We start from the raw sequence: 20,445 nt of genomic DNA on the forward strand, positions 1-20,445 counted from the left end.
CCCCACAGAGACAATTCCTGCTCTGTGCAGGGCCTGCTGCTGGTGTGGGGGTGTCTGGCGAAACCCCCTCTCCAGCCCCCAAAATGGAATTCATGGGGATGAGCTGCTGTGGTTAACCCCAGGTGGGAACTTGGCCCCACCTGCTGCTCCCTCACTGCCCAGGGGTGGGAGGGAGCAGAATATGGGGTTAAAAATGAAATTGAGATCCGGACAATGCAGTAAGAAAAGCCAAAGCTGCCCAGGCAGGGAAGCCAAGTAAGGAATTCATTTCCCCAGGCAGGTGGGGGCTCTGTCACACCCTGTGGTGACTGGTGAAGGCAAACACCCTCCCTGCCAACATTCCTGCTTTCTCCTGTTCCTGCTGAGCAGGATTCCATGGGCTGGGACATCGCTGGGGACAGCTGGGACAGCTCCTTGTCCCCCAGGCTGCTCCTTGGCCATGTCCACCCTCCCCAGCAGGGGCTGACTGACCCCTCCAGTGTCCAGCACAGCTCAAACCCTGCCTGGGGACAACAGCATCACCTCCACCCCACCCCACCCACACACCAGCCCAGGCTGTGATATCCTCACAATATCTGAGCTCTCTGAAATGGGTTGGAGTTTCAGATTGCCGTTCTTTCCTAGCTGGTGCTGTTGGGGGTGTTACTATAGGACATGAAAAAACACAAGTGCACACTACTGTTCTCAAGGTGAAGAAAAAGGGAAGTTTATTATCTGACTCCAACATTTATAGTTTTCCAAAAGTAACAGTGGATTGGAGGGTGACAGTGCCACCTCTCCAATGACACTGGTCAAACCAACAGTCCATCAACTCTCTCCTCCTCCATAAAGGAATGCAAAACAATGAGTTATCTATAAAAAGTGTGTGAGAAAGTTCACTACAAGAATGTCAACATCAGAAGGCTTAGAAAATCTAAAAAAACCAGGGTGACATTGGGGAGTGACTTGTGTCCTGCTGGAGCTCCTGCCAGGCTGGCTGCTGCCTCCTGAGCTGTGCTGCACACCTGCGCATGTGGGGTCCTTTGGGGTGACCCCATCTGCTCCCAGAGACCTCTTTTCATTTATTACCTCATGGACTCCTCTGAACAGCTCTTCATCTGCTGCTTCAGCTCAAGAGTCCTTGCAACAATTAAGGGATTGAAGCATCTGTTACATGAGGAGAGGCTGGGGTGATTTAACCTCCAAAAGCTGGGGTTTGGCTGGGATTTGGACAAATTTAGTTTATTGGTGTGTTTAAATCCCTTCTGGTAGAAGAGGGAGTCAAAACCTTCATAGCGTGAAAGAGCAAGAAGCAAAGGGTCAAAATTGAGATGCAAATTTCCCTTAAACTTTCATTTCATTTCACTGTCTTATACTATATTTGATTTAATTTTTTTACTGTGAGTGTGGTTGAACACTGGCACACATTGCCCAGACATGCTGTGGAGACTTCAGCCTTGCAAAAATCCAATAGTCCAACTGGACCCAGTTAAAAACCTGCTCTGGGTGACCCTGCTGGGAGCAGGAGGGTGTGATGGATGATGTCCAGGGGCATCTCCAGCCTCAGGGTTTCAGTGATTCCACCAGGCTGGACCAGTGAGAGCCTCCCCAGGGAAAATTCCTGCACATTTGGGCTGCTTTGGGCTGGCCTGGCCTTCCATGGGCTCTCCCTGCCGACCTTGATCATGTTACAGTTTTATAGACTCTCTGGTAGATTCCTGGTTTCTGGAAAAGGCTTTATTATTAGCTTTTATGGTTTTCAAAAAATTGCTTCCTGTAAGTACTTTTTGACTTTACCATGGCTGGCTTTTGTGCTCTTTTCTGTTTTTTCTCATTTGGACACAACTTCCACTTTCTGAGGAATGTAATTTTACTCCTAATAATCTCCATTACTCTGCTATTTAACCATGAGAGCTCTTTCTGCCCCCAGTTATAGGTGATATATATTTATTCTCAGCCTCTAATATGGTTCCTTTATGTAATTTCTTTGCCACCTCCAAGCAGTTTATCTTTCTGGCGGCTGCTTTTAATTTAGGTTTAGCAAGTTCCTTGTCCTTTCTTGGGCTGGGATAAATCACCATCCCAAGTGCCTGTGAACACAGCCAGTTTGGATTGCACACCTGCCTTCAACACAAGGGTAGTTTAGCCCACAAATCCCATTCCTAATATAACAAAAAAGCTGTTTTCTTGCCTGGAAACTATAATGCTGTATAGGACTCCAGGGGAAAAACTGAGGCTTAACTTCATCCATTTCACCATCTCCCCATGATTCTGCTTAATCTTCTGAGGGATGTGTCCAATTAGTTGCATGAATATATAAATCCTTTTGTTTTAAAAGACTTTGTGAAATCACCTAATTGACTTGTTTGCCCAGGAGCTGCTATGGAAGGTCCTCACTGTAATTCTGATCAAAATGATCAAAATGTTTTTGTCTGAGCTCAGTGGGGTTGGGGGGAGAAATAACAGCTTTGCTTCCCCAGGAATAACAACTTTTCTCCCCAGGAATAACAAATTTCTCCCCAGGAGTAACAACTTTACACCCAGGAGTAACAACTCTGCTTCCCCGGAATAACAACTTTGCACCCCAGGAATAACAGCTCTGTTCCCTAGGAATAACAATTTTTCTCCCCAGGAATAGCCTCAGCTGGTATTGCTGAAATGAGGAGAATTCCAGCACCAAGAGCCCAACCAGCCCAGCTGTGACTTGCTGATTTATACTGATTATTTTGAATTTTCAAATGTCCTCGCTGCACCTGGCTCTTTGGGGCTGGGAGCTGCACACAGACACCCCTGTATTCAGATTTTTAGTTGGTTAGAGTGATTTTGAGATAAGTTAGAAAGTTTCCTTTTTCAGCTCAGTGCTTGAAAAAGAAGTTAGAGCTTTTCAGGTTTTGGTTTTAAGGTTGCTTATTATGTCTGTGGTGGTTTGGCAGCAGTCCCATTGGAATTGTGGCTCAGCCCTCCTGCATTGTCAAGGGTGGTTCTGCTGGAGCGAGGGGGTGCTGTAGAAAAGGATGTATTCTTCCTCTGAAGATCCAGTGGAAGAAGAGGCAGCTGCTGTTCCTCTGGGGAATCCAGTGGAGAAGCCATGCTGGTGTCTCAAAACCTCTGGATTATATCTGGGTAGGAATACTTGGCTCTTCCCTCTGGGCTCACATCTCCCAGTTGGGTGCTGTAGTTCTTATCAGTCATGCAGCGACATTCAATAGCTGTTATCAGCAGGTGTCCCCTCCCGAGGGAAGTGTGAATGAACCCAAAGAGAGAGATAAGGCAAACTGCCCACTTGACAAAAGGTGATCTGTCATACAGATGATAATGGAAAACATCTTGCATTGCAATTTTCAACAAGAGAGCATCCATCAGTGGGCTGGATTTGGTGCCTGCCCAGCCCATGGGGGTGTAATGGGGGCACTGAGCAAGCCTTGTCCCTTTGTCCCTGCCAGAACATCCACCTGGTGGCCAAGTGGCTGAGCTCCCTGGAAAAGAGGATGGAGCAGCTGAGCCAGGGCAGCCACCGGGATTTCCGCGTGTTTCTGAGCGCGGAGTCGGCACCGTGCCCGGAGAGCCACATCATCCCCCAGGGCATCCTGCAGAACTCCATCAAAATCACCAGCGAGGCGCCCACCGGCATCCACGCCAACCTGCACAAGGCCCTGGACAACTTCAGCCAGGTGGGAGCGTGACGGTGCTCACAGGGGTCTCAACCTTAGCCATTCTGAGATTCTCTCCATAAAATTTCTTGTTATTTGGGATGAGACAAGAGCAGCCCCAGTTGTGGGTCATAGGGCAGCTCACAGCTGGTTTTGCACTGGTATCTTGGTGTGGAGAGAATCCCAAGAACAGGAGGGAACGTTGCTGAGCAGGTGTGGGGGGAGGCACCATGCAAGGATTAATGCCAGTGGTCAGGGAAGATTATTCCATACTTATCTACTGCCATTCATCATCCTGAGCTCCACTAAATGTCCTGGAGAACAAGGGAGGGGAGAACCTTAACCCCAAGTAACATTTTCATCCTGCCTCTGCTCATTTCAATCAATAGTAATTAACATTTTCTAAATTGCTGGAGGATTATGAAACATCTCTTATCAGAAATCCTGAAGCGAGTGGGTGGGGTCCCTTTTACACCTCATTTCCCTGCTTTATACAGAAGAGATGTTCAAATTTAGCTTTCAGCTGAAGGCTACAAAGAAGGCCCTTTATTCTGTGCAGGGGAAATTGTTCTGCTTTGTAGCTGAAGAAGAATTGACAACTGAAGAGAGGCCGAATGAGAATGAACTGGGTTGTTCTGGGGATGTTTCCTGAAATGAGAAAGGTGTTCTGCACATATTTGAAGCAGGTCTTCCTCACAGTGCTGTTAAAGGGAGCTTAGAGTGCTGCCCAACTCAGGGATAAACGGGTTTTGGGATGTTCTTGATTGTCACATGCACTTGGTCAATGTCTTGCATCCTCTAGAGTAATGGATTCCCCTTTTCCTGCATAGATCCTGGGCTCTGTGGTGGTCTCAGAGGATTAAAGGTCTAACATGGCATTTTTTACAAGATAAACATTGGATGGGGCTTGGAGCAGCCTGGGATATTGGAAAGTGTCCCTGCCCATGGCAGAGGAGCTGGAAAAACATGGACTTTAGGGTCCCTTCCAGCAGAGAATTCTGTGATTCTGTGGCTCCCTCCCCATCTTCCTGGTGAGGGATGTTGAGCACATGCAGGTGATGGGGCGTTGAGTGGGTGCATGTGTCCTTGCTTCCCTGTGTGTGTTCCTGTGCAAAGCCACTTCAGCAAATATTAAGGCAGAAAATATTTGTTAGAGTTTGCCAATAAATCTGCAATGCAAAGCCACTGACTTTGAAATACATGGGTGTGTTCTGTTTCACATGTGTGATACAAAATGAACTGAAGGACAATTTGGTCAGCCTCTTGTCCCGGGTAACGAGCAGCAGCAGAGGAGGTTCAGGTTGGATGTTAGGAAAAATTTCTAAAGTGGAAGGTTGATAAAGCTCTGGAACAGGCTGCCCAGGGAAGCGGTGGAGACACATCCCTGGAATTGTTCAAAAAATACGGTTCACAATTAGTTGTGCATGGGGATATTTGGTTGAAGGCTGAACTTGATGGTTTGGGGGCATTTCCAAGCCTTGACCTCTGATTCTGTGATTCACCCTGTCCAAAGCCTGGCATGTTTGGGTTCCCTGGGAGTTGCTGAGGCTGAGGGCAGCTGTCCTGTGTTGCAGGACACCCTGGAGATGTGCAGCCAAGAAAAGGAGTTCAGGAGCATCCTCTTTGCCCTGTGCTATTTCCACGCAGTGGTGGCAGAGCGGCGCAAGTTTGGCCCCCAGGGCTGGAACCGCCCGTACCCCTTCAGCACTGGGGACCTCACCATCTCTGTCAACGTGCTCTACAACTACCTGCAGGCCAGCTCCAAGGTGGGGGCACCACAGTGGGGCTCTCTGGGGGCTTTGAAGCCATTTCCTTGGCATCTTTGAGTTTAGAACTTCACCGTTCAGGGTGCTTCTGGAGGAGATGGGAGCCATCAGTGCCACCCGCACTGTGCTGTGCCCCAGCTGGGGCAGGGTTTAACTCCTGCCTGCTGTTTGTTTGCTGAGGGGGGAGCTCTGAGGGTGCAGGGCAGTGCCTCGATTCAGCCCAGCCTGCTCCACACCCAGGTCCCCTACGATGACCTGCGCTACCTCGTGGGTGAGATCATGTATGGAGGGCACATCACGGATGACTGGGACAGGCGGCTCTGCAGAACCTACCTGGAAGAGTTTATCAAGCCAGAAATGCTGGAGGGAGAGCTCTGCCTTGCTCCTGGATTTCCCCTCCCAGGGAACATGGATTATAATGGCTATCACCAGGTAAGCTCTTTGTTTGCTGGCATTATTTATACATGTAAATGGAATGTCTTCCCTAACTGCCCCATAATCTGCCTTAGGAGGCAGGAACAGGGCTGCAGTGCTCCTGCACCGTTCCTCTTATTTCCCATTATGTTTTGTTCCTGTGGATGTTTCAGCATTCCCCTGGATGAACCAAGTCTAATGGTAATTTGCTACTTCATCATGGGCTCATTCTGTTCATGCATGAATAGAGCAACTGTATTGGTGCTCGAGACTTAAGTGGGGCTCCTGGAAAATTACATCCACATACTGTTTGCTAAAATGGCCCTTTCAAGCTCTTTTTATCATTAGTTTTGATGAGAATCACTGAAGGGTCTTGTTGATCTACTTACTGATCTCATCTGCTCTTTGTACACAAATGCAGAGGCACATCAGGCTGGTTTTGTTCGTAAAACTTAACTACTGGAAGCTCAATTCCCACAAGAGATTTCAGGATGCTGATGCTGAAATGCACAGCAGATAATTGCTAGAGAAGGTCCAGCCTGAGACATGGAGCCAAGCTGAACTCCAGCAATTACAGAATTTTCCCAGCAGGAGCAGAAGCAGCTCTGTAAACATTTGTACTCTCCTTCCTCCATCACTTCCCTGGTGTTCAGCCTGGGCTGACCTCTTGGGGGGATGATTCCAGGACTGAAATTCTGCAGGCAAAGTGCCCTGGGCTGTTCCTAACATGCTCCTGGATGTCTCTGTGCAGTACATAGATGATGCCCTGCCTCCAGAGTCCCCCTACCTGTACGGCCTCCACCCCAACGCCGAGATCGGGTTCCTGACGCAGCGCTCGGAGCGGCTCCTGCGCACCGTGCTGGAGCTGCAGCCCCGTGACAGCAGCACGGGCCAGGGAGCTGGGGGCACCCAGGAGGAGATGGTGAGAATGTAGACGGGGAGTGGGGACCCAGGAGGAGATGGTGAGAGTGCTCAGGGTCACCCAGGAGGAGATGGGGAGAGTGCAGAGAGGGAGTGGGGACCTAGAAGGAGATGGTGAGAGTGCTCAGGGGCAATGGGCACCCAGGATGAGATGGGGAGAGTGCAGAGAGGGAGTTGGCACCCAGGAGGAGATGGTGAGAGTGCTCAGGGGCACCCAGGAGGAGATGGTGAGAGTACAGAGAGGGAGTGGGCACCCAAGAGGTGATGGGGAGACTGCTCAGGGGCAATGGGGATCCAGGAGGAGATGGTGAGTGTGCAGAGAGGGAATGGGCACATAGGAGGAGATGGGGAGAGTGCAGAGGAGCACTGGGGACCCAGGAAAAGATGGAGAGAGTGCTTGGGGGCAGTTGCTGGGGTTTGATGCCTGTGTCATCCATCAGGCTTGTCCATGGTTCTGTGTTCTGCCTCTGCCTGCCTGAAGCCTGGTTTTATGCAGAACATCACCCTGGTGGGATGTAATTGAGTGTTGGCAGTAACAGGACAGTGCCTCTTAATTACCCCGTGCTCTGCAGAGCCTTCGTTATCATCCTCTGAAGGTGCTGCAAATAAACCTTCCCTGAGCAGCTGTCCCTGTGCAGACCTGTGACTGGCATAGCAATGGGCACCTGGCATACTGCCTGCCACCCCCAGTGTGCCACCCAGAGCTCAGCCCTCCTCCTGCTGCTGCCACCGTGTCCCCCAGCTCCCCAGGGCCTTGTAATTCCTTATTTCCAGCTGAACTCCTTTGCTGCACCTGTGTCCTGGGCTGATCTCAGCTCTCCCTGTGGAAACTCACAGCTCATTAAAACACGGCCCAAACATCCCTGACAAGATCTGGAATCAGCCAACACATGCTCAGGTTTTCACTCCTGCAGTCTTAAGGTGCCAGCTCTGTGCTTGAAGATTTGCAATTTAATGAGTGGCTAATTGCAGCTCATAGAGAGCTGTGGTTTCACACGAGTTTCCTTTGGCTTGCTGTGAAGATGGGGAACTGACTGCCTTCCCTAAGGGGCTCCTAGAAGTGCCCAGCATGGTCAATTTTCAGTTCATACTCGAATTTGAGGTGATGGGAATAATCCAGGGGTAGCAAAGCCAAACAAGATCCTCAGAGAGAGCAAATGTGAGTTCCTCTTCTCCCCTCCCACAAATAAACTCCTCAGCCCAGAGAAGCCAGACGATCCTCCAGGGAGTGCCCCAGCAGTGGTGGCACAGGTGATGGTCACCCTGCAAACTGCTGGTGACAGTCAAGAACACTCTCACAGGAGCACAGAAGTCCTCATGGCTCTGTCTGGGAATAAAATCTGCCTGAGAGCAAGCAGAGTGTGCCCTGCCTTGTGCCTGGGGACACACTCCCACAGCTCATTTTCTTCCTGAAGTGATCCCTGTCATTATCCAAGCTGTCCCTTCCACTTGGCCCTTGGATGGGAGTGAGCAAAGCCTTGTCTCAGCTCCTCCACTGAAGGATTTCCAGCCCTGGCTTGGCTGAGGTGATTTTAGGGAGCTCCCAGGGAAAATGTGAGCCTGTCATTTTCCCGAGGCTCTGACAAGTCCAGTTCCTCCCACAGACCTCTGAGGTCACACTACAGCAAACGAGCTGTAATTGCTGAGAGGGAATCAGAGCCACAGGGGCCTGCAGGGGAATTTCAAATGAGCAGATATTTCTGTGGTGCCCCTGAGGTGCAGCTGAGGAGTTTTTCCAGCTTTAGCCACCTGTGTGGCTGCAGTAACAGCCCACACATCATCACTGCTGACAGGGTTGGGAAGAGCAGCAACAGGAGGGAATTGGAGCACAGAGTCCAAAATGTGAATATTGGTGGCCCTGGCTGTAAGATTACCCTGCCCTAGGTGGCACTGGCCCTGTATGCCAGGTTTGGCACTTAGGATCATGGAATTTTAACTGTGTTATGTGTGCCCAAAAGGTGCCAGCAAGCAGAAGTCTTGCCCAGGTTCCAGCTCAGAAATAAAGCAAAGACCTTCCACATTAAACCTGGGAAATGCAGCTGAGCCCAGGGACAGCAGGGGCTTCATGCCTCACTGTCAGAAAGAAGTTTATTTAATTTTTTAGACACTACAAAGATCTTCTTGCATTGGAGATTTCCCTGTATAGTTCTGAAGAAGCTGTGGTGGTGACCAGAAAATAATTTTGTTTCGTTATGCTTTCCTTCCGTGGCTCCATTAGTCCGGAATGCCAAATTCAGCTTAAAATTCAATTTTATGTAATCACCTCTCTCCATCAGTACACCAGAGAAAACCAGCTCATAAGCTGAGTTGTCCTGAGGCTCAGCTGAGGCTCCAGCCCCATCCATCTCCTCGTGAGTGTGACCTCGGGAGAAATGAGAGAGCCGAGAAGAGAGGAGGCTGCCACATGTCACGGGGACATTTTAAAACCATCATTTTGCAAGTTGCTCATCTGACATTAACTTCTGTCATCATTTGGATTTAAATAGGACAGGGCAAGCTCCTTGAGAGGTGCCCAGGGCTGACAGCGATGGTTTTGGAGGCACTGACAGGGCAGAGGGAGTTCTCCCAGCTCAGGCTGTGAGCCTGTGGATCCCTCACCAGCATCCCCCTCTCTCTCCTCCCTTTGGCACAGGTGCAAACCCTCCTGGAGGAGATGTTAGAGAAGCTCCCGGATGAGTTCAACATGGCAGAGCTGCTGGCCAGGCTGGAGGAGAGGACTCCCTACGCCGTGGTTGCCCTGCAGGAGTGCGAGCGCATGAATGCGCTCACGGCCGAAATGCGGCGCTCGCTGGGCGAGCTGGAGCTGGGCCTGAAGGTACCGATGGCCTGAGGGGCTCCTGAAACACAGAAAAGAGGATAAATTGGGGGTTTATTAAAGGTCTTCAATAGGAACACCTTGGGCACTGCAAAGCCTTGCAGAGCTGCACCTAGAATGGGTGATTGATGCATGGAGAGGCTCCTGGAGCAGAGGCTGGACAGAGGTAAAGGAATAAAGCGGGGATTTATTAAAAAGCCTCAAAGGATCCACCTTGGGCAGTGCAAGAGCCCAGCCAGGGCTGCACCCAAGATGGACCCAGGATGGACTCAGAGTCAGGAGTTGTCACCCTTTGATGAGTTCTGGTCCATTTCCATGCTGGGTTCAGTGCCCAATCCCAGATCCAGGTGATGCAGTCCCACCCTCCCAGGTTGCTCTCCTCCATTCCCTGTTGTTTGCACCTTTTGGGGCTGAAGCTGCAGCTGTGTCCTTGGTTCTGGGGCTGGAAAAGGATTGTTCTGTGTGCCTGAGCTGTGAGGAGACCTTGCTGACACTTTCTGTGGAGTTCAGAGTTATTTCCCAATGCAGTGCAGAGCTTGGGAAATATGAATGATAAAACTGAAGGCATCACAATGGTCACAAGTTTTTTATACAGATATCAGTTTGGTCTATTTGCACATCAGGGGTTAATTATCCAATTACAGCTTCAGGTAATGAAGTCACATTCCCCCAGTTTTGTCCCCACAATTCACATTTGTTTATACTTTTCAGGGCCTGTGATTTGTCCATGGATCTCAGAGGGATTGTTCTGTCTGACCAAAATGTGAAGGCATTTGACTACACTTTATATGGAATTTAGAGTTATACACTAATACACCATAGGATTTGATAAATTTAAAAGCTGAAATCTCAAGGCATCAGTAGGAGAGCTGGAAAATCCTGCAGGGTGCTGCTCAGGGAATAAAAGGGGTCTTAGGGAAGAATTTGCTGCTGGCTGCAAAGCCAGCCTGGCTCCACAGGGCTCACAGGAGGATTTGCAGTGACACAGTGTCCCACAGCAGTGCCTGGCTTGTGGGAACCGTGGATGAGCACTTCTGGCCACCCCAGATTGTGCCACAGCAGCAGCAGGTCACTCACAAACTGAGACATGGCCTAGTTAAAGGTGAGCCAAAAATCTAACCTTTGCATGAAATGTCCAGGAGTGGGGGGAGCTTGGAACAAAATATCTTAGAGGCACAGGCTGAGCTGAAATCAAAATTTGGCTTTGTGTGAAGGCACAAAATGTCCAGAACTGTAAGAAAAAGGCTGAAATCACAAGAAAATATGCAATTCCCTTGCTGGGTGTTAGCCACATGCTCAGGAGTCCCCATCCATAGGGCTCCACTGCAGCTGATCCCCAAACTGGTGTGGAACCAAACCCTGCCTCAGTCAGAGCTCCCATGGATCTGCTCTGCCCCAGGCAAGGATCCGATGGATCTGCTCTGCTTTAGACAGGGATCCCATGGATCAGCTCATCCCTGTCTCTGCCCAGGACAGGGGTGTCTGTGCCCCCCTGGCTGCTGCCTTTGCCCCACCCGTTGGGATGCAGATTTCTGGTTCTGTAGGGTGTGAGGGAGGGCTGTGATTGATGCTGCATCCACTGTAGGAGAAGTCACCTCTGCATCCTCCCCAGGCACTCAGTGGTACAAAACAGAAAAGGCTCCTCTGCCCCTTAGGGATGAGCCAGGGAGTGAGGAGCTGCCTGGCAGTCTTGGTGCTCTCTAAGATCACTCCCTCGCCACCCTGTCACCCCCAGGGACCCCTCCCCACAGGCAGCTGCTGTCCATCCCTTGGGGAGGCACATGTGCAGCACAGCAATGCAGCCTGGAGCTGGCAGAGCAAAGCCTCAGCACTGCCCTGCCTCCCCCTCATGCCACAGCTGGGTCCTGGGGCATCCCCTGCTCCATCATTTCCAGAGTGGCAGGCTGTGATCCTGTGATAGATGAGTAATGCATTGATTGGCTCTCACAATTAATGGACAAATATCATGTATATAGGTTAAGAAAAGTTTTGTAGATTTATAGTTATGTTGTATCCCCTCACGTGGTTATCAAGGGACATCTGGGAGGGTCAGATTGTCACTATGGTGACCCTGACCTCCAGTCAGGATTTGAGGAAGAGATCTCCACCACTGGACAGCAAAGAAGGGGTTGATAGAACTTAAGGAGGGGTTAAAAGGGAAAAACCCTCCATTGTGAGGGGGCTGAGCACATGGCAGGGAAAATCTTTTGCTGCCAGCACTGTAACCTTTTTTCTTTACTCAGTCTTCTGTTGTATTTTTGATAAGGTTTAATAAACCTTCCTAAACTATGACAGGTGAGGAGCTATTTCTCACAATCCCATCTCAGGGAGATGCTGAGCTCCCACCGCTGGTGTGCACAGTGTGGCCTTGGACCCAGCCTGTTCATAGGAGAGCTGAGGGTGGGCCAGGAGGGCCTGCCTGAGATGGAATGACATCTCAAACCTCTCCCAGGGGCAGCTTGGAAAAGAAACCTTCAGCTGCCCACCCTGCATGAGGAGGGGCAGACTTGGCTCGGGGTTTGGGCAGCAAGCTGCTCCCAAATCCCAGCTGCAGCCTGGAGCAGCAGCTGCAGATGTGTGTGCACTGCATTGGCTGCTGGTGCTTGTGAAAGCAGAGATATCCTGGACACAGGTGGTGGGTCAGTGTGTGCAGCCCATTTTGAAAGAAGCTGATATTTATGTAGTCAATTATCATAAACAGATTTCTCTTATTTTCTAGCATAAGGCAGTGGAATTGAAAATTCCATTTCCTGAGACAGGTAAACAGAAGTGATTTAATGTTTCAATCCCAGAGCCCCAAACAAGATATAATTGTGACTTGGACAAGGGGTGGCAATTAGATTTCATGTAGGGAAGAACGTGCTGTTTAATATTGGTAGGGAATGAGGGGATGCAGAGTGTGCAAACAAACCACAAACAAAATTAACCCCAGGAATCTGTAACACAGGCTGCAAACCTCTCCCCAAACCCTGCCCACATCATGGCAGGGAAGGAGATGGGGACTGCAGAAAAGGCTCCTCAAAGGGCAGCAGCAGCCGCTGAGCTGGAATTCAGAGAAATCCTGGGGCGAAGACTGGAGGAGAGCAGCAGAGCAGAGCAGCATTTGGCATTTCTGGTGTTTGGCAAATCTGGTGTTTACTGCACACACACATCTGCAGGCTCTAAGAGGCCATCCGTGGCAGCTCCAAGAACCGTGGAGTCCTTAAGGCTGGAGAAGCCCTTTGAGATTCCCAAGTCCAACCATCACCCCAGCAGCAGCACCGTGCTCACCCCTAAACCATGGGCTCAGGTCCAGTTGGTTCTTTGGGCACTTCCAGGGCACTTGGGCTCAGCCGGTGCTGACCCCACCAAGGCTGGGTGGTCAGTCCCTGGTTTGAGTTGGACTCGATAATCCTTGAGGGACCCTTGCAGCTGGGAATATTCTGTCAGAATATTCTGTCAGCCTGTGGCTGGTGGCTGCACCACAGCTTGTTCCAGTGCTTCACTGCTTTCCTGAAGAAAGCTTTCCTGATGTCCAAACCAGGGTTCTCCTGGAAAACTGGAGCCCAGTTCTTGTGTCTGCAGCCAAAGGCCACGTGTGGGTCCCTGCAGAGCTGAGTTAGTGCTTGTGCATGACCCAAAACCCTGGTCAGCATCCCTCCCATCACCTCCCACACCTGGGGGACCACAGAGCAGCCAGAGGGGGCTGATGGCTCTTCCTGGTGCTGCCCTCACTTCACTCTGGGCCTTACACTGAAGAAATGCTGCTGCAATTACCCTTGCTGACAATTAAAGAGCTGTCAGGGCTCCTTCCTCTCTGGGGCTGGGGCCCTGCACTGACAGAACTCAGAGGAGGAGAGTTTACAAGTCAGGCCCCACAGAGCTCAGCTGAGAATAAATAAAGCCCAGAGAAAACAAGGCTTATTGTTTTTAACTGACTGAAGGATCTGCCAAAAGAAGGCGATTCGGAAATGTCACGCCTAATTTGAATTTTTGAATAATTCATCGTGTCGTCCTAGCGGAAAGTGATTGTTTGGTCCAAAAATAGGAGACATCCCATTAGGAGGAAGAGAAATTGCAATAGACTGGTAGCCATCAGAAATAACTGGCATGTTGCATTTCAAAGCCCTTTGTTCTGGCTGGCTTGGGTGGAACCAGAGGCTGGGCTGAAGCACTTGCATGTTAATGTTGTACCAGCCTCATCTTTTGCAAGCAGATCCTCTTCTTTGCAATTTGGGTGAAGGATGAGCCTCCAAAATGAGGATAATATATATTGTAAAATAACAAAGACCAAATTTTGATAGGCAAGCTGGGTATTAAGTGAAAATAACCTGAACTGAGGAAACAGTTTGTGTCTGTAGAGTGCTCATCTTGAAGGAATGGCTGCAGGCTGATTAGGATTTCCTTCAAGGGTGTCTTTAAATGAAAATTACTCCCAGCATTTGGGAAAAAAAATTTAAAAAGTAACTTGAATAATTTCTGATGCACTTTAGTATTCAGCATCTGAAATGCAAATTTATGCATAATTGTGTTTGGACAACTCTATGAGATTGCTGCTGTAGATGCTTTGAACCCTCACAGGAGACTCAAAGCATGCTTGAGTGCGCAGGCTTTAAAAATTGCTTTTCTCAAGCCTTGCTGAGAATTACATTTGCTAATTCATTTGTTTCCTGAAAGTAAAACTAGACATGATATATGATTGAGGGGGGCTGTCTTTAAATCAATTTGGCTGCTCGCGCACATTCTGCCATATTCTTACCCATGTCAGAGCACTTCCAGGAGCACAGAATGATCCTGTTTCAGTGTCCTGCTGTGCCCAGTGCAGCATTCTTGTTCTCCCTGCATGGTCCTGCCATGGCTTCAGCCCAGCCCATTGATGGTTCCTCTCTGTGTCCAGTTTCTCCTGAGCATGGAGATTGTGATGGAGATTTCAGGAGGTTGTTCCTCATATTTTAGTGTTAATTGCAAGTGCTGCTTCTTCCAGCTCTTCATTTCACTTTATTTGCTGTTGTAGCTTTGAAACCCATCTTAAACCCTTTGTCCTCAGGATTTTCTCTATCCATCTGCTCCCCAGGGTGTCTCTGAATCCCAGCTCAGGGACTGCCTCTGCCCTCTGAGGAGCCTTTTCTGTAGACCCCATCTCCTTCCCTGCCATGATGTGGGCAGGGTTTGGGGAGAGGTTTGCAGCCTGTGTTACAGATTCCTGGGGTTAATTTTTTTTGTGGTTTATTTGCACACTCTGCATCCCCTCATTCCCCTACCAATATTAAACAGCACATTCTTCCCCCATGAAATTTGATCTCACACTTTGTCCAAGTCACAATTCTGTGACTAGATTTGGTGATATTAAATGTCTTTCTCAACTGTCAGTGTGTGCCACAGGGCATGGCTAGCACAGGAACAAACTGCAGAGATCTTGAACTGCTGGGCTCTGACAAGCATTGCTAAACAACTGTGGGGGCTGCTTTAAGGAGATTTCAACTTTTTCTAAAGCTTTCTGGATTTTTGTGGCCCCAGCAAAGGGCACCTCTGCTGACCTCACTGCTGGAGGCACTGAAGTCCTGTGAAAGAACAGTTGGAATCTTTTAATGTGAATAGACTGACCCAATTCCCTCCCCCTTGTTCTCAGCAATGGCTCCACTGGTTTCAGTTAATCTTTCCAAAAAACACTTTGCCCGAGGCAAAGAGAAATTGTAAATGAGATAAATTTTGGCCAAACAATAAGGGAACAAAAGGAAGTGTTTACAATGGAGAGCAGTGATGGACATTATCTGTGGGTCTCCAGAGTTCTGGGGGTATTGTACCCCTCCAGCTGAGCACAGAGCTGCAGAGATTGAACTGTGGAAACCATTCCATACCAGGGATGCTGAGCTGGCATTTGCAGGTTTTCTCTTTTTATTCTGCTTGGTTTGAGTGAGCCAGAATCACAGAGGCGTTGGTCAGGACATTGCTCCAGCCCCATCTCGAGCAGGGACAGGCAGAGCAGCTTGTTCTGGACCATGCCCTGGTGGGTTTTGAACATTTCCAAGGATGGAGACTCCACTGTGGACAACCTGTTACAGTGTTCAGCCACCCTCACATTGTCTTTCAGTGGAATGTCCTGGAATTCAGCTCTTCTGATACAGGTTTCTAAAAGCTTTGAAACTAATTAATTGCTGCTCAAAGGAAAAGTCAAACCTCTCTCTTTATCTCACTCGGCTGAATCATATCTTACTTTGTTGTGCTCCTTCCCTGCTGTGGAAGGAGCTGTGATTACATTTGCAGACAACACGTGGAGTCAAAGAGAAAATCTTGCACTGCAAAGCAGTAAATGAGGGGAGGAGTGAGGGGAAGTGGAGGAGAGGAGGGGGATATGACTCAATAAATATTTGGACAGTTTTAGAGTAAATAATCAGAAACTCCAGTATCCTGCCCTGGCAGTGAGCAAGAACAGCTTTACACCTCTGAAAATCTGTATGTCCATGAGACAAAACAAAAATAACACCAGGACAACTGAGGGACACCCCTACTGCTGTCATTATACACAGTTTTTCCTCTCAGTAGTTTTTTTACAGCAGGATGTAGGAATATGCAATAGAAAGTGTGCAGAAAAAACCCAAACTCATGAAGTCACCCAGAGTATGTGGCCAGCAGTGTCTGTGTGGGATTCTGTGCTCTTCTTCATGCCCTGGCCCAGCTCTGCTTCCAAGCAAGCTCTGCTGGGCAATGTCAGTGCTGACTGTGCTCTTTGTGGTGCTTGTGAGGGTCCCCAGGATGAGGTGAGAGATGAGAAGCTGACTCCAAGTTCTCAGAAGGCTATTATATTATGTCATGATATATTATATTATATTATATTATATTATATTATATTATATTATATTATATTATATTATATTATATTATATTATATTATATTATATTATATTATATTATATTATATTATATTATATTATATTATATTATATTATATTATATTATGCTATACTAAAACTATACTACAGAAAGAAAAAGGATACATCAGAAGGTTTAACAATAAAAAATAATAAAACCCTGTGACTCCTCAGAGCCTTGACACAGATGGACCACAATTGGTCATTAATTAAATTAAAACAGTTCACATGGAACCAATCAAACATTTACCTGTTGTTGGCGAACAATGCCCAATCCAAATTCCAAAGCAGCAAACACAGGAGCAGCAATCAAATAATTATTGTTTGCATTCCTCTCTGAGGCTTCTCATCTTCCCAGGAGAAGAAATCCTGGGCAAAGAGGATTTTTCAGATAATATCATGCTGACACCCTTTCTCCTCAGGGGGAACTGACCATGACCAGCGAGATGGAGACCATGCAGAACTCCCTCTTCTTTGGCACTGTGCCTGAGTCCTGGGTGAGGAGATCCTACCCTTCCACAGCCAGCCTTGGATCATGGTTTGCTGACCTGCTGGCCCGCAGCAGCGAGCTGGAAGCCTGGACCAGGGACTTCTCCTTGCCCTCCACGCTGCGGCTCGGAGGGTTCTTCAACCCCCAGGCCCTCCTGACGGCCATCATGCAGAGCACAGCCCGCAAGAACAGGTGGCCCCTGGACAGGATGGCGTTGCAGTGTGACGTGACCAAGAAGAGCAGAGAGGATTTTGCCAGTGCTCCTCGTGAGGGGGCCTATGTGCACGGGCTGTTCATGGAGGGAGCACGCTGGGATGTTCAGGTGAGCTCTGCAAGGCTCTGGGGCTGAAGGAGAAGCCACAGGTGTGGCCCTGTGTAGAAGCATCAGGGGTAGGATGGTCGGGATGGATAGAGACCAGAGATCTCTGCATCCAGGGCTGGAACTTGGGGTGTATTGCAAAGGGCCTGGGTGCAGGGCCCTGCTGGGAGCTGCCAGCCACAGCTCAGAGCAGGCCCGAGAGAAAAGAGGGGGAGAGAGGATGAGAGGGTAAAGGGTAAGAGAGTAAAAGGGCAGGAGCGTAGAAGGGTAAGAGAGTAAAAGGAGTAAGAGAGCAAGGTTCCTGTTACAATACAATAAATCTTCTTCTGTGTTGAATATTCTAATTCTCACTAACCAATCTAGTACAAGATACAAATCCTATAGCATTTACATACAGCCTAGAAGAATCATTACATTTTCATTCTGTGTTACATTTTAAACCCTAAAATCTCTTCTTTGGGCCCCTTCTGCCAAGCTAGCAGGGTCCACTCCCTTGGAGCTGTCCGCAAGCAGAGGGTGTTGTTCCATCAAAAGGGGATTACCTTCAGCTGGCCACACCATTGTTTTCCAGTTGTTCAGTAACTGAGGGATCTCAAAGCTTGCTTTCGTTTCAATCTCACTTATAGTTTCCATATTCTCAAAATCTTTTGCCAGGCAATCGTATTTATAAGGCTTTCCTGTTTCATCTTCCCCAACAGCCCTGAAATTCTGATCCAACACTCTCTACTTATTTGTCTCTTCTGATCCTACGCTCTCCACTAATTTTTTATAAATCATCTTCCTCTCTGCAATGGTTTTCGATGAAGGGTAGGAAATTAGGGAAAGCTGTGCCCTCCATGATGGATGCCATTTCATCACATCTCCTTGGGCAGTTCAAAGCTCCAGGCTGTTTTTTATTTTGCTCTGGAAATGGCCTGAATTAGGTCTGGGAAGCCACAGGCAGCCAGGAACGTTGGCAAGGGCTCTGCTGGGTGATGGCAGTGAGGATCTCAGTGGGTCAGCTCAGATCTCTGCTCTTGGAGTCTGGGCTCTGCTCACACAGACAATCCCAGAGCCCTGTGCAGCTCCCAGCTCTGCCCCCACAGCTCCCTGGCTGTTCCCTTCCTCACACAACCCTTGGGAGATCACAGTCCCTGCCACAGGGAGCACTGGATTTCTGCTGCCCTAAAAACCTGACAGAAATCAGCTGCACACACCAGAACAGAGACAGCTGTTAAAATTCCCAGTCCTGCATATCAAATAGTCCATTTAAGAACATTCCAGCGCCTGCTGTTATGTTTTCTTTGTCACTATGACCAGAAAATGAGTTCTGGCTGGGTTTTACCAGCTGGAAGTGGAGAGTGAGAGGTTTTGGGAATGCAAAGCCAGAAATCTTTGGGAGATACTTGGCTTCTCCCCTCTGCCTCCCTCCAATAACTGGTCTGGATGATTGCATCCAGCAATGGGATTTGTCTTCAGAGACCATCCCAACACCAGGAAATGTGGTTTTCTGATTACATTTTCCTTGTGATTGAAAGATACTGAGCAATTATGTTCATGGAGCCATTCATAATCTCTGGGTATCATGCTTCAATTTATTTCAGAAAGGAAAAGGATATTTTTATGGGCTGCTGCTCCCACTGAAATATCTTTTCTACCTAGTGGAACTATTCATTTTACCTATAATCCAATGAGTACCAGTGTGCATTAATGGATGCAGGACTTTTAAAACAGGTGCACAGCTCTTTTGGGTTGTCTACTCCTTCCAAATTAATCCTCTGATAAAAATGGCAGGCCACGTTTAGAAGAATTCCTCTGGGGAGCACCTCCACTTTTAAAAGAATATTTCACATTTAGGTTGTGCCTCCAAAAAAGGAAAGAGTCCTTCTATGTTCTGCTACTCACATTTTTCTATTTATTTAAACATTTATGTTTGCCCTTGGGTGTCTTAAATTTATAAAACATTCATTACAAAACAGCAGGCAGCTATTAGATGAAATGAAACTAAGCAGATTATTTTGGGTGCAAATGATCTCTTGCTGCAGCCCTGTTAAAGTCACTGGGACTCAGTGACAGTCAGAGGGAGGCTGTGGCTGGGGACACTTGGAGACCTTTCATCTCAAGCTGCTGGCTGATCCTTGGCTTGCTTTCTCTCTGCAATAGAGAGTTTGATGCCAAGGGTGTGCCCTGCCCTCTCCAAGGGAGTTGGAGTGTGATGGGACAAGGGCAGGGGTGGGTTTCACACCCATTGAACTTTGGCAGCTGTGCACAGCACAGCCCCTGCCATGGAACCACAGGATCCCAGGCTGGCTTGGGCTGGAAGGGACCTTAAAAATCAGCTCATTCCACCCCCCCCATGGGCAGGGACACCTTCCTCTAACCCAGGCTGCTCCAAGCCCTGTCCAGCCTGGCCTTGGACACCTCCAGGCATGGGACAGCCACAAGGCAGGGCCTCACCACCCTCACAGAGAAGAGTTTTTTCATTCCCCTTGTCCAGCTGAAGCCACTGACCTCATGACTCAGGCACCACCTTGGAGTGCTCCTTGCAGGCTCCTTGTCCCCTTCCCTGCTAGCTCCGTGTCCCCTCCCCAGCTGACCCCAAAGGGGCTGTGGTGTAAGGAACCTGTGCTGGGACCCTGTCTTGGTTTGAAAAGACAGGTATCTGCTGAGGAAGGCAGGAGCCTCCCCTAAAATAGAAAATGTAAACCTCCTCTCTCTGAATTATTATAAATTTGAAATTAAGGGCCTCTCAGGCAAAAATATGGGAGCAGGAATAACAGCTCTTTATTAGGGAAGAAAATAAAAATAAAATAAACAATGCAGTAAATCAAAATAACACTGATAGAGTCAGAATAGGACCTGATACTTTGTGGGTCAGGGTGTTGGCAGCAGTCCCATTGGAATTGTGGCTGCAGCCCTCCTGCAATGTCAGGCGTGATTCTGGTGGAGCAGGGATCCTGTAGAAAGGTAGAGTCTTCCTCTGAAGGTCCAGTGGAAGAGGCAGTTGCTGTTCCTCTGGGAATGCAGTGGAAAGGCTGCTCTGGTGTCCCAAAAACTCAGATCATATCCAGGTAGGAATGCTTGAAACCTCAGATTATATCCAGGTAGGAATGCTTGGCTCCTCCCCCTGGGCGGAGCATCTCCCAGTGGGATGATGGAATTTTATCATCCATGCAGTGTCACTCACTGGCCCATGAACAGAGGCTAGTTAATAATTAATGACCTATTAAGAGAAGAGATCTCCTGGAGGGAGGATTGCTTGTG

General features: G+C 48.7%; 1 protein-coding gene across 9 annotated transcripts in view; it reads left to right on the forward strand.

Moving 5' to 3' along the window:
- The window catches only part of DNAH9 (dynein axonemal heavy chain 9), a 147,275-nt gene that overhangs the window by 123,461 nt on the left and 3,369 nt on the right, over window positions 1–20,445 (forward strand). For all 9 annotated transcript variants that reach the window (XM_074555240.1, XM_074555241.1, XM_074555242.1 and 6 more), the window contains 6 exons: window positions 3,423–3,650; window positions 5,204–5,395; window positions 5,636–5,827; window positions 6,561–6,731; window positions 9,363–9,545; window positions 16,816–17,205. In XM_074555240.1, coding sequence (XP_074411341.1) covers window positions 3,423–3,650; window positions 5,204–5,395; window positions 5,636–5,827; window positions 6,561–6,731; window positions 9,363–9,545; window positions 16,816–17,205 — 1,356 coding nt within the window. The remainder of the gene's footprint in view (window positions 1–3,422; window positions 3,651–5,203; window positions 5,396–5,635; window positions 5,828–6,560; window positions 6,732–9,362; window positions 9,546–16,815; window positions 17,206–20,445) is intronic.

This window comes from Zonotrichia albicollis, chromosome 19 (genome assembly GCF_047830755.1).
Source record: "Zonotrichia albicollis isolate bZonAlb1 chromosome 19, bZonAlb1.hap1, whole genome shotgun sequence".
Classification (NCBI taxonomy): Eukaryota; Metazoa; Chordata; class Aves; order Passeriformes; family Passerellidae; genus Zonotrichia; species Zonotrichia albicollis.